This window comes from Pelodiscus sinensis, unplaced genomic scaffold (genome assembly GCF_049634645.1).
Source record: "Pelodiscus sinensis isolate JC-2024 unplaced genomic scaffold, ASM4963464v1 ctg34, whole genome shotgun sequence".
NCBI classification, from domain to species: domain Eukaryota; kingdom Metazoa; phylum Chordata; order Testudines; family Trionychidae; genus Pelodiscus; species Pelodiscus sinensis.
The window spans coordinates 5,047,266-5,062,506 of record NW_027465849.1 but is presented as its reverse complement, the minus strand read 5'-3'; the positions used below and the strand labels follow the sequence as shown (position 1 = coordinate 5,062,506).

The 15,241-nt window shown below is 57.5% G+C and overlaps 1 protein-coding gene across 3 annotated transcripts in view; it reads left to right on the top strand.

The window, feature by feature from the left end:
• CLIP3 (CAP-Gly domain containing linker protein 3) overlaps nucleotides 1-15,241 on the top strand; it is a 30,697-nt gene that overhangs the window by 3,515 nt on the left and 11,941 nt on the right. For all 3 annotated transcript variants that reach the window (XM_075915301.1, XM_075915305.1, XM_075915304.1), the window contains exons 3-5: nucleotides 13,310-13,449; nucleotides 14,078-14,171; nucleotides 14,873-15,034. In XM_075915301.1, the coding sequence (XP_075771416.1) occupies nucleotides 13,310-13,449; nucleotides 14,078-14,171; nucleotides 14,873-15,034 (396 nt within the window). The remainder of the gene's footprint in view (nucleotides 1-13,309; nucleotides 13,450-14,077; nucleotides 14,172-14,872; nucleotides 15,035-15,241) is intronic.

Here is a 15,241-nt window from a genome sequence, read left to right as displayed (position 1 = left end):
AACATTTCCCCTTGCCAAAGGGCCTAGTCAGCTAGCAAGAGGTAGTGTGGCCTACTGGCTAGGCCATGGAAGATGGGTTTGGTTCCCAGCTCTACCACTGATCTTCCAATCTCTGCCTCAAGTCCCCCTCCAGCCTGTATCGACTACGCACTCGCTAGGGCAGATGGTGTGTGTGCGTGGCTTGCTGTGTAGCACGCAGTATGGTGAGACCCTGGGGCCTGGCTATGACACAAGAGCAGCAGCGGGTACTCAGAACTTCTGGAGACCAGACCCTAGCCTAAAAATCCCACTGCTCTTAGTTGGGGAACTCAGAGCCCCATTTTACAGAGGAGGAAATTTTGCTATGCCTCAGTTTCCCCCAATCACCAAACAGGCAGAGCAGGATTAGAACGCAAGTTTCTCTTGTCCTAAGTGGCTGCTATATTCACTAGGCAACACTGCCTCCCCAGATTGACTGGAGAATGAGGAGGAGGCGGTGATGTTCTTCTCCCCACGTAGCGCTGTGTCATTCAGCTTTTAATCCCAGGGCCAAACACCCAGGAATTTGAATCCTCCTTATCCACCATGTGTCCGCCACTCACTCCCCCGCCCCCCGTCACAACGGCTCACCACTGCTCAGCCAGAGCCAGCTCGGAGCCAGGATCTTCATGGCCCAGTCAGTCCCCGGTGTCTTGGCTGAGGCTGCCAACAAGTGACCGAGTTGTCTGACTTCTGAGAAAATGGGCTGAGACTGGCCAAATTTGCCCCTTGTCAGTGCTCATGTAAATCAGCCATGGCAACCGAGGCAGATCTGAGCACAGACTCAGGACCTGTTTGTGCCAGGTAGGGAGATGCTTGTTATTCTCAGGGATGTGAGCTGGAGGGGTTACGCTGGGGATTAGTTATTCACAGATGAGCACCTCTGAATTTGCATAACACCACCCTCACCAGGGGGAGTTCTGTTGTCACTAGACCGACAACTTGCGTGAGGAAAAAAAAAATCACTAGGCTAGATTTGAACCTGTGACCCACATGTTTTGAAACCCTGCCTCTGGGAGGGACTAGCTCTGCAGCCCTCTAGTTTACCTACACCAGGCCCTCTCACGGGACCTGTTCCAGGTTAACCATCAGTGGAGCTGAGCCGGGGACAAATCGGCAGGTGATCGGCTTCTAAACACAGCCCAGTGACTCAGTGTTGCTAGATGCAGACATAGTGCGTCATCAGATGCCATTGATTCTGGAAAGGCTCCTTAACCCCCAGCTGCTTTTGTACGAATTTGGCTAGGACCGTGGCCAGAGCAGTACAGATTTTTGTTTGGGGGCTGGGTTGATAAGAAAAGGACACGTGTTTCGCCAGCAACAGAAGGGGGGGGTTGACTCTGGATCTTTTCTGTATTATTATTGGATTATGCTGCGAGTATTTTGGCAAATAAGATTAGCTGCGAGACCCATGCTAGGAATATGAATGTGCTGATGCAATAAGATTGGTGGGGGGGGGAGAGTTTTTGTAGCACGGATTGCATGGGAGACCCAAGGGCTCTGTGCGGGTCTCCAGCTGCCTAGACTTTGCTGTGATTAATTTAAAAAAAAAACAATTTAAAGTGAAAGGAAGATGGAGTGGAAGACTGATCCAGTTTGCTTGAGACTCGGCAGGGAGAGGGTCAGTCCTTGGTTTTGTTACTGTGATCTGGGAAACGTCCCTCAATCTTTCTGGGCCTCAGTTTCCCCACCTTGAAAATGGGGAGATCAACCCTGCCTTTGTCTCTTTGGAGTGTGCGCTCTCAGGGACAGGAGCTGTCACTCACTCTGTGTCTCTGCCGTGCGCAGCACAATGGTGCTCGGATTTTGGTGGAGCTATAATCAGCACGGGTGGAAATGTGGGTGACTGGTGCCTGCGGGAAGTGGGGGTACAGGGAGGGCACCTGGAGGGGCCAGGAGAGGTCTCTCCATTTAGCAAATAAAATGTTGGCAGGGGCACAGGGGCACCTCCCAAGTGCTCCCACGAGTCACCTGTGGCACCTGTGAAGGCATCAGACGGATGGCCCCAGAGAGACAGAAACACGGTTGACTTGTCTCCAGAGCAAACTGCCCCCCAAGCTGACCTGGAGACGGAGAGAGTGTTCCAGCTCCACTGCCCCTTTAGGCCCTGATTCTGTGCTTGCTGTGAGCTGAGACCTATGGGTCACTACCTGCCTGTCTAGGACTGGAATCAGTGACCTACAGGTCTCAACCCACACGGTTTCTTATGCAGCTAAGACAGTCATTTGTTTGCTAATAATGATTGTCCTTTATTTAATGTATTTATTAGTAGTAATACTCCAGTGGCCAGAAGCCCCATATACAGACCAGGACTCCACTGTGCTAGGTGCAGTACATTTGTTTGGCTATTAAGTGTATTACGGTAAAACCGAGACTCCCCAATCACAGACCAGGACTCCAATGTACCCGGTGCTATATGTTTTCATTGCTATTAGCTGTATTATGGTAGAACGTAGATGCCCCAGGGACAGAGCAGGACTCCACTGTGCCAGGTGCGGTACATTTTTATTGCTTTTAGATGTATTATGGTAGAACCTAGATGCCCCAGTGACAGATCAGAACTCCACTCTGCCTGGTGCGGTACATGTGTATGGCTATTAGGTGTATTATGGTAGAACCTAGATGCCCCAGGGACAGAGCAGGAACCACTGTGCCAAGTGCAGTACATTTGTATGGCTATTAGGTATATTATGGTACAACCTAGATGCTCCAGTCACAGACCAGGACTCCACTGTGCCAGGTGCTGTACATTTGTATGGCTATTAGGTGTATTATGGTAGAACCTAGAAGGCCCAGTCACAGACCAGGACTCCACTATACCAGGTGCTGTACATTTGTATGGCTATTAGGTGTATTATGGTAGAACTTAGAAGGCCCAGTCACAGACCAGGACTCCACTATACCAGGTGCTGTACATTTGTATGGCTATTAGGTGTATTATGGTAGAACCTAGACAGCCCAGTGACAGACCAGGACTCCACTATACCAGGTGCTGTACATTTGTATGGCTATTAGGTGTATTATGGTAGAACTTAGAAGGCCCAGTCACAGACCAGGACTCCACTATATCAGGTGCTGTACATTTGTATGGCTATTAGGTGTATTATGGTAGAACCTAGACAACCCAGTGACAGACCAGGACTCCACTATACCAGGTGCTGTACATTTGTATGGCTATTAGGTGTATTATGGTAGAACCTAGATGCCCCATTTAGCTTAAGGAGCTGGGCTTTCTGCTCCAGGAGGCCTGCGTTCAAGGCCCACTCCCACCCTGCAGTGGCTGCTCTGGGCAGGACTGGGAGAACGGTGAAGTCTTAGGCCGTTGGGCACTTTTACAGCATTTCCCACTATTAGCAACCCTCAGAATCAGCAGGCTTGGAAGCAGCTGCCCGGGCTGGCGATGGCTCCCAGAATGTTTCCTGCCAAATGCAAAGAGCAGCTGATGTGATGCAAATGGGCGGCTGGCTCAGTCTAGTAGAACCCAGCAAAGGCAAATGAAAGGCCGGGGGTGCTGGGATTGAGAACGCACGGGGCTGGGGAATGGGACCTTTCCCACGGAAGGCGGCCCAACTCCGATCCAGGGCAGGGTGGGGGATTGGCTGATTCAAGGGGCAGGGAATGGGACGCAAGGCCTTTCCCCTCTTGGGAATCCAGTACCTGGGAGTGTGGGGCTTGGGATAAAGGACTTCTCCCTTCTGGGGGTGTGGGCTATGATCTGGCCCTAGACTGGGAAGACTGGCTGGGGAATGGTTCTCTTAGGGTCGCATTTCTCAAACTGTGGGTCCTGACCCCCTGGGGGTCACAAGCAACTTAAGGGGGGGTCACAAAGTTTGAGACCCCCGTGCTAGGGGATTGATCCTGTGATCGGAGGGTGAGGGGAGGAGGAGGAGCCAAGCAAGGCAGCTGCCTGGTTTGCAGAGATGCCATCAATCTGGCAACATTCACCAGAGCGAAACAGACTCAAAAGCCTCCCCATCACACAATCCAGCTCTTGTGCTGATCACAGCCTGTGTTTTATCCCCATAGGCAGCCTCCTGACAGGCCATTCTGAACAGCTCTAGATCTATAGCTCAGCCCCTGAGTCAATTAGCTGATTGAAACCATGTTTATTCCTCCCCAAATCAACTTGAGAAATGAAAAGTACAGTGCAGTGCATTAGAGCAGGTTCTGCTTTTATGAAATAGAGTAGAAGACATACCTGATGATGCCCGGCTCCTTCAAGGCAGGGGGCTGGGGGGTGGGGGGTGCAGAGTCAGGGCAGGGCCCTAGGGGGTGGAGGGCAGGAAGCTGGGGGCATGCAGGAGGGAGGGTTGAGGGTGATAAGAGGCTCAGGGTAGGGAGGTCCCATTTACTGAGATTTTCTCTCCCAGCCCCACAGCCGGTGGGGCCTTTTTCTTCCCCACTCCCTTGTTGGCAGGTTCCTTCTCTCTTCCCCCCAGTTCCCCTTGCTGGCATGGGCCTTCTTTCTCCCCCACAGATCCTTGGCTGGCAGGGGCCTTCTCCCTCCCTCCCTCCCGCTGTCCAGCAAGGCTTTCTCCTGCCCCCGCAACAGTGCTGCGGTCAAGGGCCAGGAGGCAAAGGGTTTGGGGCACAGGGTCTACTTGCCCAGTCTGGTGGCAGGCAAGATGGTGAGTCCAAGCCCCAGCTCTCTCATCTCTAGGTGGTGCGGCTACCCCCAGTGGCCACTCTGCAGTGTAGCTCTCCCCATCACATCTCTCCAAATAGCAGCCCCCTCCCTTTCCGTGTTCTGGAAAACAGTCCCATTCCCGACACTCCTCATTGTCCTGGCATAACCAGATCCTGACCTTGCTTTAAGCATGGGTCAGAGGAAGTCCATTACCAAATTTGGTGGCCCTCGCTCTTACCATTTGGGAGGAATTCGTGAACAAAGAGACTCACAGACGGACAGATGAGCTCACAGACAGACACACTCTAAAATAGATGCGTAGATTATGGTAGTGACTGGATCCCCTGTCCTAAACCAGGACCCTTTGTGCTGGGTGTGTGGACACGGAGTGAGAGAAAGTCACTGCCCAAAGAGATGATGAGTGTTGGGGGAAACTGAGGCACAGAGGGAGGCCATGGCTGCCTCAAGGCCGCAGAGCTATGGCTAGTGCCCAAAGGTCCCAAATCCCCAGTCAGTGCATCATCCACTCCAGCATGCTGCCTCCCCGTTTTAAAGACATTTTCCTTTTTTTTAATGAAAGGAAAGGGATTTTTGAAATAGATTAGTGATTTGAGGTGCTGTTACAGGAGGGGGCCCACCTGGGGTCAAGATCCTTAGAAAGGCTGAGCAGCTCTTCCCCCTCCCAACCACTTGCCACTTCTGGAAATCTTGGCTTCCTATTTAAGAAAAAGAAAGAGAGAAATCAAACCTCTCTACGTGGGTCAGAGAAACACCGAAACACTGGGAAGTGTTACAGCTGAAAACAATTCATAGAGCTCTTCCCTAAGGCCTTGGTATTCACCCCCCCACCCCCAGCACTGGAGGCACTACAGCGACCTGTTTTGCTGCCCAGACGCCGCGTGAGATGGCCCCTGCCCAAAAAGCTTCCAGTCTGAAGAGACCAGGCAAAGCAAGGCCAGATTATTCCCCTGCTAGCACAGCTACGGCACCCGAGGGGCAGAGAAGGCAGGGTCTTAACTGCAGGGCCTAGGACAGGGCCAGGGGTCTGTGGCCAAGTCCAGGGAGACGGCACCTTGCTTAGGGAGCTGCCAGGAAGTGTTTGTCAGGTGGAAGGGGGCGTAACACTCCTGTTGTGCTTTGCTAAAGCTGCTTTAGGTTTGGGGTTTTAAACTCGGGCTTGAGCCTGTGGGACTAGGCCAGAGATGGCCAGCCCACGGCTCTCGAGCTCTTATTAGGGTTGCCATACGTCCGGTTTTTCCTGGCCATGGCCTTGTTTTCCCATGTTAAATTGCCGCCCGGCTGGCTTCTTTACAACACAAAATAAAAATTGGGAAGGGGGTGGCAGCACCTGGCTTCAAGAGAACGTTCGACTGCCTTTCGGAGCCGCCCGCCTGGACAGGTCACAGCCGCTCTGTGTACACGCCCTGGCACCTGGGGAAAAGCACGTGGCAGTGGATCTGCATGTGCCCGGGTCAGTCCTGCTCCCCGCCGGCCGATTCTCTCCCCCCCACTCCCATCCCCACTCTCCCCGACACCCTCCCAGCAAGCCCTGCTTCCTGCTGGCTGGTTCTCCTCCTCCTGATCTCCCCCGACTCCCCCCGATCTCCTCCAGCCATCCCCAGTGCCCCAGACCCTGCCCCCGACCAGCCCTGCTTCCCTCCAGCTGCCGCCCCGATCTCCACCAGCCAGCCCTGCTGCCCCGACCCCCCCCCAGCCAGCCCTGCTTCCCGCCAGCAGCTCCCCGATCTCCTCCAGCCATCCCCACTGCCCCAGACCCTGCCCCCGACCAGCCCTGCTTCCCTCCAGCTGCCCCCCCGATCTCCACCAGCCAGCCCTGCTGCCCCGACCCCCCCCCCAGCCAGCCCTGCTTCCCGCCAGCAGCTCCCCGATCTCCCCCAGCCAGTACCGCTGCCCCTGACCCCTCCCACCAGCCCTACTTTCCATCCCCCCCTCCTCCTGGCCAGCCCCGCTCCCCTCCCAGCTGGTACCTTCTCCCCCCCCCGCGATCAAGTGTGTCTGGTATTTTTTCTGAAGCTACCTGGTAACCCTAGATCGGGTGAGACCGAGGTGTTAATAAAAGAATACATCTGGGGCTGCCTGGCTCTGGGGGAGGGGAGGTTTAACTGGTAATTCAGAGTAAGGGGTTTATTTCGGAATCGCCCTTCTCTACCCCGTGTAGACGTGGGCAGTTATTCCAGGCTAGTCAATTTCCAAAATGGCGACTGCCCGGGAACATGCTAATGAAACGCAGGATATTTAAATCCTGTGCTTCGTTTGCAATTTTGGTCACCCTCGTTAGCCTCCCTAGTTCGAACTAGGGGGCTAGTGTAGACAAACCATAACGGGTTGGCCACCCCTGGACTAGGCAGTAAAACTCATGCTGGTTTAGTGGCGCTGGAACATATGTATAGTCCCTTGCCCTTGTCCTCCTGAGCGGGGGCTGGGAGCCGAGCCTTATCTCCAGGAGGGGGACCCAGACAGGCATGCGGGGGCCGAGGCTAGAGCCAGAGCTGAAGGTGGGAGCCAGGAGCCCAGGCGCAGGGCGGCAGCAGAGCCCTGGGTAAAGCATGGGAGTGCTGCACAGTGTTCCCTGTAATCTGAGCGCTTGGGCGGCCAACCAGGAGAAATGTAAATGCTGCCCAGCTGATTAGCAGAGTTCCCATAGCTGGCAGCAGGTATTTCTCCTGGTGGTGCACGTCTGCACGTGCCTCGGTGCACAGAACAAAATGTGTTCTGCACATGGATGAAAAAAATTAGAGGGAACCCTGCCACAGCACCTTCCCCCACATATGCACTGATTTCAACAGCAGCCAGCTCCAAGCCCCTCTCACTCGCCTCACGTGTCCCCACCCGGTGGCCTTCCCTCTGCGCCTGGCTTCTGCGCTGCACATCCAAGAGGCCGTGTGTGTGGTGTCAAGGCACATCCCCCCCCCCCCTCACACGTGGCGATCCGGCTGAATCCGCTGGTGTGGCTCTGTGCACAGAGGGTCAGAGAGCTGCTGTTCCCTAGAGATGCCGTGTCTGGCGTGGCTCTGTGCACAGAGGGTCTGAGAGCTGCTGTTCCCTAGAGATGCCGTGTCTGGCGTGGCTCTGTGCACAGACGGTCTGAGAGCTGCTGTTCCCTAGAGATGCCGTGTCCGGCGTGGCTCTGTGCACAGAGGGTCTGAGAGCTGCTGTTCCCTAGAGATGCCGTGTCCGGCGTGGCTCTGTGCACAGAGGGTCTGAGAGCTGCTGTTCCCTAGAGATGCCGTGTCCGGCGTGGCTCTGTGCACAGAGGGTCTGAGAGCTGCCGTGCCCTAGAGATGCTGTGTCCGGCGTGGCTCTGTGCACAGAGGGTCTGAGAGCTGCTGTTCCCTAGAGATGCCGTGTCTGGCATGGCTCTGTGCACAGACGGTCTGAGAGCTGCTGTTCCCTAGAGATGCCGTGTCCGGCGTGGCTCTGTGCACAGAGGGTCTGAGAGCTGCCGTGCCCTAGAGATGCTGTGTCCGGCGTGGCTCTGTGCACAGAGGGTCTGAGAGCTGCTGTTCCCTAGAGATGCCGTGTCTGGCGTGGCTCTGTGCACAGACGGTCTGAGAGCTGCTGTTCCCTAGAGATGCCGTGTCCAGCGTGGCTCTGTGCACAGAGGGTCTGAGAGCTGCTGTTCCCTAGAGATGCCGTGTCTGGCGTGGCTCTGTGCACAGACAGTCTGAGATCTGCTGTTCCCTAGAGATGCCGTGTCTGGCGTGGCTCTGTGCACAGAGGGTCTGAGATCTGCTGTTCCCTAGAGATGCCGTGTCTGGCGTGGCTCTGTGCACAGACGGTCTGAGAGCTGCTGTTCCCTAGAGATGCCGTGTCCGGCGTGGCTCTGTGCACAGAGGGTCTGAGAGCTGCTGTTCCCTAGAGATGCCGTGTCCGGCATGGCTCTGTGCACAGACAGTCTGAGAGCTGCCGTGCCCTAGAGATGCCGTGTCTGGCGTGGCTCTGTGCACAGACGGTCTGAGAGCTGCTGTTCCCTAGAGATGCTGTGTCTGGCGTGGCTCTGTGCACAGAGGGTCTGAGAGCTGCTGTTCCCTAGAGATGCCGTGTCCGGCGTGGCTCTGTGCACAGAGGGTCTGAGAGCTGCTGTTCCCTAGAGATGCCGTGTCTGGCGTGGCTCTGTGCACAGAGGGTCTGAGAGCTGCTGTTCCCTAGAGATGCCGTGTCTGGAGTGGCTCTGTGCACAGACGGTCTGAGAGCTGCTGTTCCCTAGAGATGCCGTGTCCGGCGTGGCTCTGTGCACAGAGGGTCTGAGAGCTGCTGTTCCCTAGAGATGCCGTGTCCGGCATGGCTCTGTGCACAGACAGTCTGAGAGCTGCCGTGCCCTAGAGATGCCGTGTCTGGCGTGGCTCTGTGCACAGACGGTCTGAGAGCTGCTGTTCCCTAGAGATGCCGTGTCTGGCGTGGCTCTGTGCACAGAGGGTCTGAGAGCTGCTGTTCCCTAGAGATGCCGTGTCTGGCGTGGCTCTGTGCACAGAGGGTCTGAGAGCTGCTGTTCCCTAGAGATGCCGTGTCTGGCGTGGCTCTGTGCACAGAGGGTCTGAGAGCTGCTGTTCCCTAGAGATGCCGTGTCCGGCGTGGCTCTGTGCACAGAGGGTCTGAGAGCTGCTGTTCCCTAGAGATGCCGTGTCTGGCGTGGCTCTGTGCACAGAGGGTCTGAGAGCTGCCGTGCCCTAGAGATGCCGTGTCCGGCGTGGCTCTGTGCACAGAGGGTCTGAGAGCTGCTGTTCCCTAGAGATGCCGTGTCCGGCGTGGCTCTGTGCACAGAGGGTCTGAGAGCTGCTGTTCCCTAGAGATGCCGTGTCTGGCGTGGCTCTGTGCACAGAGGGTCTGAGAGCTGTCATGCCCTAGAGATGCTGCAAGGCTCCCGCGTCACAGTCACCCGTGCGTGCAGCTCAGGCAGGGTTTCATAGGAAGCTTTGCTGGGGGCGGGGGAGGAAGAGCCAGGCGCTGTGGTTCCCTTGCAGGCTGAGGCAAGCTCTTGCGTTAGTACCCGTTGCCTGGCTATGTCTCCCTCGGCCGCCTGCAGAGGGGATGAATGTGACTGCAGCAGCCCTGGTATGTCAAATTCACAGAGCTGTTGGCTTGCTCGGCTGCTACCCCTGGGCCTTGGGGAATTCAAAGGACCCATGAGTCAGGGCTGAGTCAGTGCCCCAAGGTGATGCTGTGGGGGGATCGGTCCAGCAGAGTGTGGGCACAGAGGCTGGTAGGAGATACTCCTTCCTCCCTCTCAATTAGTACCACCCCCGGCACTGCTGCAGGGAGTAATGTGTGTGGCCCAGTAGGGGGCGCTCTGCCTTGTATTCAGTGCTGCCCCAGGACCCCAGTGGGGGTGCTGTGGGGCAGGGGTTCAATAGGGGGCGCTCTTCCTTGGTAGTCAGGGCTGATCCCAGTGTGGGTGTTGTGCTGCAGGGCATCAGTAGGGGGCGCTTTCCCCCTGCATTCAGGGCTAACCCCAGTGGGTCACTAGGGGCGCTTCCAGATCAAATGCAAAACCGAAACTGGAACTCAGGGATGGGCAATAATTTGTGGTGGGGGCCACTCCAAGATTTTGGTAAGTGGTCAAGGGCCACACTTTTCTATGGAGGGAGTGCGGGGTCTGGGACGGAGGCTGGGTACAGAAGGGAGCTCAGGGTAGGGGACTGGGGTGCAGGAAGGGAGGTGGGGTCTGAGTGGGAGTTTGGATGAAGGAGGGAGTTGTGACCTGGGGGAGGGGTGCAGCGAGTTTGGGTGGTGACCTAGGGGTGCAGAGTCAGGGAGGGGGTACGGGTGCTGGGGGAGGGGTGCAGAAGCGGGTGCGGGGTCCGGGAGGGGGAGTGACCTGGGGGAAAGGGAGTGCAGAGGGTTGGAGTGGTGACCTGGGTGTGGGAGGAAGTGGGGTGTCAGGTACAGACTCTGGCTGGGAGGCGGTTGCCTAGGTGACTCCCAGCCAGCAGCCCAGCGGCACCCTCAGGCAGGCTCCAGTTTCCAGCCAATGGGAGCTGTGAAGATTGTGCTGGGGGTGGGGGCAGCACACGAAGTCTCCTCACCCCCGTGGTCTCCCCCTCCTCTGCGAGAGGCACCCCGTGCAGAAAGGCCCATGGCCCCAGCAGCCAGCCTCTTGGAGCGGCCTGGGGCCTGCCTGAGGGTGCCGGTGGGCTGCGGGCCGGATTCAAAGGGAGCAGCCCGGGCCAGAGGGATTCTCCTGCTGCTGCAGTCCAGGGGCGGCGGGTATCATAGGCTCTGCCTTCCCAAACTGCCAGGCCTGGCCCCGCCCATGCTCTGCCCCCAGAACACCTACTGTAAGCGTACCGGGGCAGAGCATTGCTGCCCCCCAGTGCCCGTCCTCCCTGTGCCCCTGGGCCAGCGATGCGGGGGCTGCGCGCTCTCCTCCCTCCCCGTGGTGCTGGGGGGCGGGGCCTGGGTAGAAGGGATGGGGGGTTTCCTCTCCGAGCTCTACCTTCACCCACTGTCCATGCTACAGTTAACCCACTTCCCTGAGACGCTGGCGTGACTATGCCATGGGTAGAGCCCTGCCGTCCATGTGGATGACGATGTGGATATCTGCGGCTGATTTTTGCAGATATGGATACAGATGCAGATACACGTTTTTTGTTTAGAGCCCTGCAAATTTTCAGATATCTACTTTATTACCATGGGTATAGGCATGGATGCAGGTATCTGCTTTATAGCCATGGGTATCCATATAGATGCAGATATCCGGTTTATATCTATGGGTATCTGCATGGATGCAGAAATCTGTTTTATATCTATAGCTATGTGCATGGATGCAGATATCTGCTTTATAGCCACGGGAATCTGCATGGATGCAGATATCCAATTTATATCTATGGGTACTCACATGAATGCAAATATCCACTTTATATCTCAGAGTATCCGCATGGATGCAGATATCTGTGCATCATTTTTGCAGAGGCAGATATGGATACAAGTTTTGTATCCTTGCAGGACTGTCATCATGGGCTGCTGACATTGGTGGGAGACAGATTTCCATGTAGACGCACATGCAGCTAAGACAGTGCTTCCTAGTGTAGAACAGGCCTAAGACAAGTTTTCACTCGCACCCTGAGCAAACACCCATTGCCAGCTGGCCAGATGTTACGGGGGGACGAGATCAGAATTCTAAACTGGACCAGCACGTGACTGTCGGATTCCTAACGGGGCTTGTTCTGGGCACGAGCTGTTAGGAACTTGTGGCCACAGAAAAACCACCGGGTGGGATTTGAAGGGCTGATCACTGGCCAGAGCCCTTAGTGGAGCCGAGGTGACTCTCTGATCCGTGCCCTGCGCCAGGGCACTAGAAGAGCCCCCATATCCACGCAGGGGGATCCCAGAAGCTTTGTATTTTGGATCTCTCTGCCACACTTATAGTTCTGGGGGCCAGTGACGTAGCGTCACTTGATCAGCACGTCTCTAGATCATCTGTTAGCTCCAGAGCGGAGTCCATCAATAGCCCAGGGCTGGCAGGGGCCTGTCCGCTGGGAGACGGCGCAGCCGGTGACAGGGTCGTTTGTGTTTGCCTGCCTGTGTGACAACGGAAGGGCTAGTTAGAAAACTTTGTTGGGACTTCAGGCGACTTTCAGGGCTATGTCTTGGATTGGCGTTCGACAATGTGCATTTTCCTCATCGGCGTGCAGAATACTTTTTGTCATGTGCACCAAGGCACGTGCAGATGTGCACCACCAATAGCAACGCATGCTGCCAGCTGGGGGCGCTCTGCTAATCAGCTGGGCGGCACTTGAATCTCTCCTGGGTAGCCGCCCAAGCGCTCAGCTTACTGGGAACCCTGGCGCTTAACTCCACTAGCCACCTCCTGGGGTCTTGCAGGAGGAGCAACACGGCCGAGGCAGGCAGATGACCTGGACATACCCAGTAGGACACACGACTCCGCCCAAGAGAGGCGATGGCTCCAGGGAGTGCCCAGCTGGACCCTGGAGTGGGAGTCCAAGCGCAGTTGGCCTGACCTGTGACCAATGACTCCTTCAGGAGTGCAGAGGAGAAACCAAATGGCTGCTCCCAAATCCCATCCAGCATATGGAGCATCTCCATGGCCTTCCCTGTCCTGGCATCACATGGAATCGCTAACCAGCAGGCCTTTAAACTGGCTCCCCCTTCCTGCGGTGACGGGGGTGGGCCACAGCTCATGTGGAGGTTTTCAGGGCAGCTGGACGAGCTCGTCGGTTGGTGAATGAAAGCTGAGATTCTGGAGAGCGAGCGAGAAGGCTGGAGAGGGGCAGGACTGGAGCGCCGGGACATGCTGGCTTGGCTGAGCCCTGGTGGACAGGATACCTGCATGCTATTTGCGACCACCTCCATCCAGGGGCTGGTGTCAATGAAAATGCTCCGAAAATGCCCCGACTCTTCATCACTCCCAGCTCTGCCACTGGCCTGCTGGGTGACTTTGTGCATATCCCGTCTCTGCGCTGTGCCTCAGTTTCCCCTCCCATTTCTGACTACATAGGCAGTCTCCCTCTTTGTCCGTGCAGTACACAGCACAGGGGGCCCTGCTCTGTGTTGGGACCTCTAGGTGTTACGGTCATACAGGCTGGCTATGGCCTGGCCTCGATTTTGGATGGGGTGCTACCGTAATGCCCCTAATAAAGGGGAAATCCCTCTTCCCCCTTTTAAAGACCTTCTTTCTCTTTTCAGCTTTCACTTTCTTTGACCCGAATGACCCGGCTTGCCAGGAAATCCTCTATGACCCCCAGACCACAGTCCCGGAGCTGTTTGCCATCATCCGACAGTGGGTCCCCCAGGTGCAACATAAGATTGACGTCATAGGCAGCGAGGTGAGTGGGGGGTGTGGGCGGCACTTTACCCAATGCCTGCGTGTGTGGCCCGGCACTGGAGAGAGGCTGCCGGCCGCCTGCCCTGGGATGCGCCAGCGGGGCTGCAGCTGGTGGAACTGCTACATCCTGCTCAGAGAAGGGTCTGGTTGCGCTGAGGCCAGAAACCAGCCTGCAGGAAATTCCGAAGGGGATCTGGTGGGCTGAGAGCCGGGAGTCCTGGGTTCTAGTCCCGGTTCTGGGAGGGGCGTGGGGCTGAGCGGGGGAGAGCCGAGGAGAGCTGGGAGTCGGGACGGCTGGGTTTTACCTTCAGCACTGCTTCTAATTCACTGGGTGGCCTAGGCAAATCCCTGCCCCGCTTTGTGCCTCAGTTTCCCCCTTGTGGCAAAGGGGCAGTGCCCACCTTGGTGATCCCCAGGGCAGATGGGCACCGTGACGCTGCTGTTAGAAACCTCCCCTCGGACCCTGAAACTCGCTTGTCCCCTGCACCTGTCAAGCCGCCGCCACGGGGGACCCTGACGTGGGGTGCAGTGGGATGGAAGTGGGGAACGCGGCCTGACCAGTTCTGATGCACCCCTCCCCCCGCCTGCCCCTTTTCCCCCTCCCCCGGCCCCATCTCCTCTCTCCCCAGATCCTGAAGCGTGGTTGCCATGTCAACGACCGGGATGGCTTGACCGACATGACGCTGCTTCATTACGCCTGCAAAGCCGGCGCGCACGGTGTCGGTGAGCCGGGGGGCGAGGGGGCGGGGAGAGGGCTGCAGGCTGGGAGGTGGGGGAAGGGCTCCGGCTGCATGGGGGTGGGGTTTCCTTTGGGGGCGTCACCCTCTAATTCCAGCCCAGGTGTGAAGGGCCGACTCTTGTAGTTGGGGGCCGGGGGAGCCTGGAGAAATTGGGACAATTCAAAGGACTCAGGCTCCCAAAGGGCTTGGCCCCCCGCCCGCCCCTGCATGGGCCCTTTTGCCACTTCGAGGGGGACGCTGGCAGCCACGGGCCCGTGAGGCGGGGCTAGCGGGGTAGGGCCTGTTCTCAGCGCCCGTCCTTTCTCCCACACCCCGGGGCAGGCGGGTTACTCAGGGCTCTCCCCAGCAGCTGGGATGTCTCTGTTGGCTGGGCCCGTTGCACCTTTCCCCGTACAGAGCTCCCTGCAGGGGTAGGCTTCTCCTGGCCCCCTGGAGCAGGGCAGCTGGCAGCCCACTGAAACCCCCAGGGCAGCTCCCCCCTCAGGCCAGTGGGCTCAGGCTCTCGGCAGACCCAGGCTGGCGTCCGTCACAGTCCGGGTAATTTGGGCTTTCCCCCAGTCACCATGGCTGTTAGGGCCCCATGGCCCCGGGGGGACCCACCGCCCCTCTGCCTTCCTCTCGCCTGCAGTGTGCGGCTGTCCCGTAGCCTTGGGGGCGGGTTCTGACCCCCTCCCCTCCCCCCAGGTGACCCTGCCGCTGCCGTCCGCCTCTCCAACCAGCTGCTGGCCCTGGGGGCGGACGTGACCCTGCGGAGCCGCTGGACCAACATGAACGCGCTGCACTACGCCGCCTACTTCGACGTGCCCGAGCTCATCCGCATCCTGCTCAAAAGCTCCAAGCCCAGAGGTGAGCCAGGGCGATGGGGAGGGAGGGAGGATGTTTCCCCGACTCCAGCCGGGGCCCCCCGAGCGCTACCGCCCAGAGGCTCTGGGCTTGTGCTGGGCTGGACCCTGTGGCCCCAGCCATGTTTCTGCAACCAGCGAGTGTCAGAGCCCCAAGGAAGGCGCCAGGACTCCTGGGTTCCGCCTCAGCTCTGGGAGGGGAGTGGGGTCT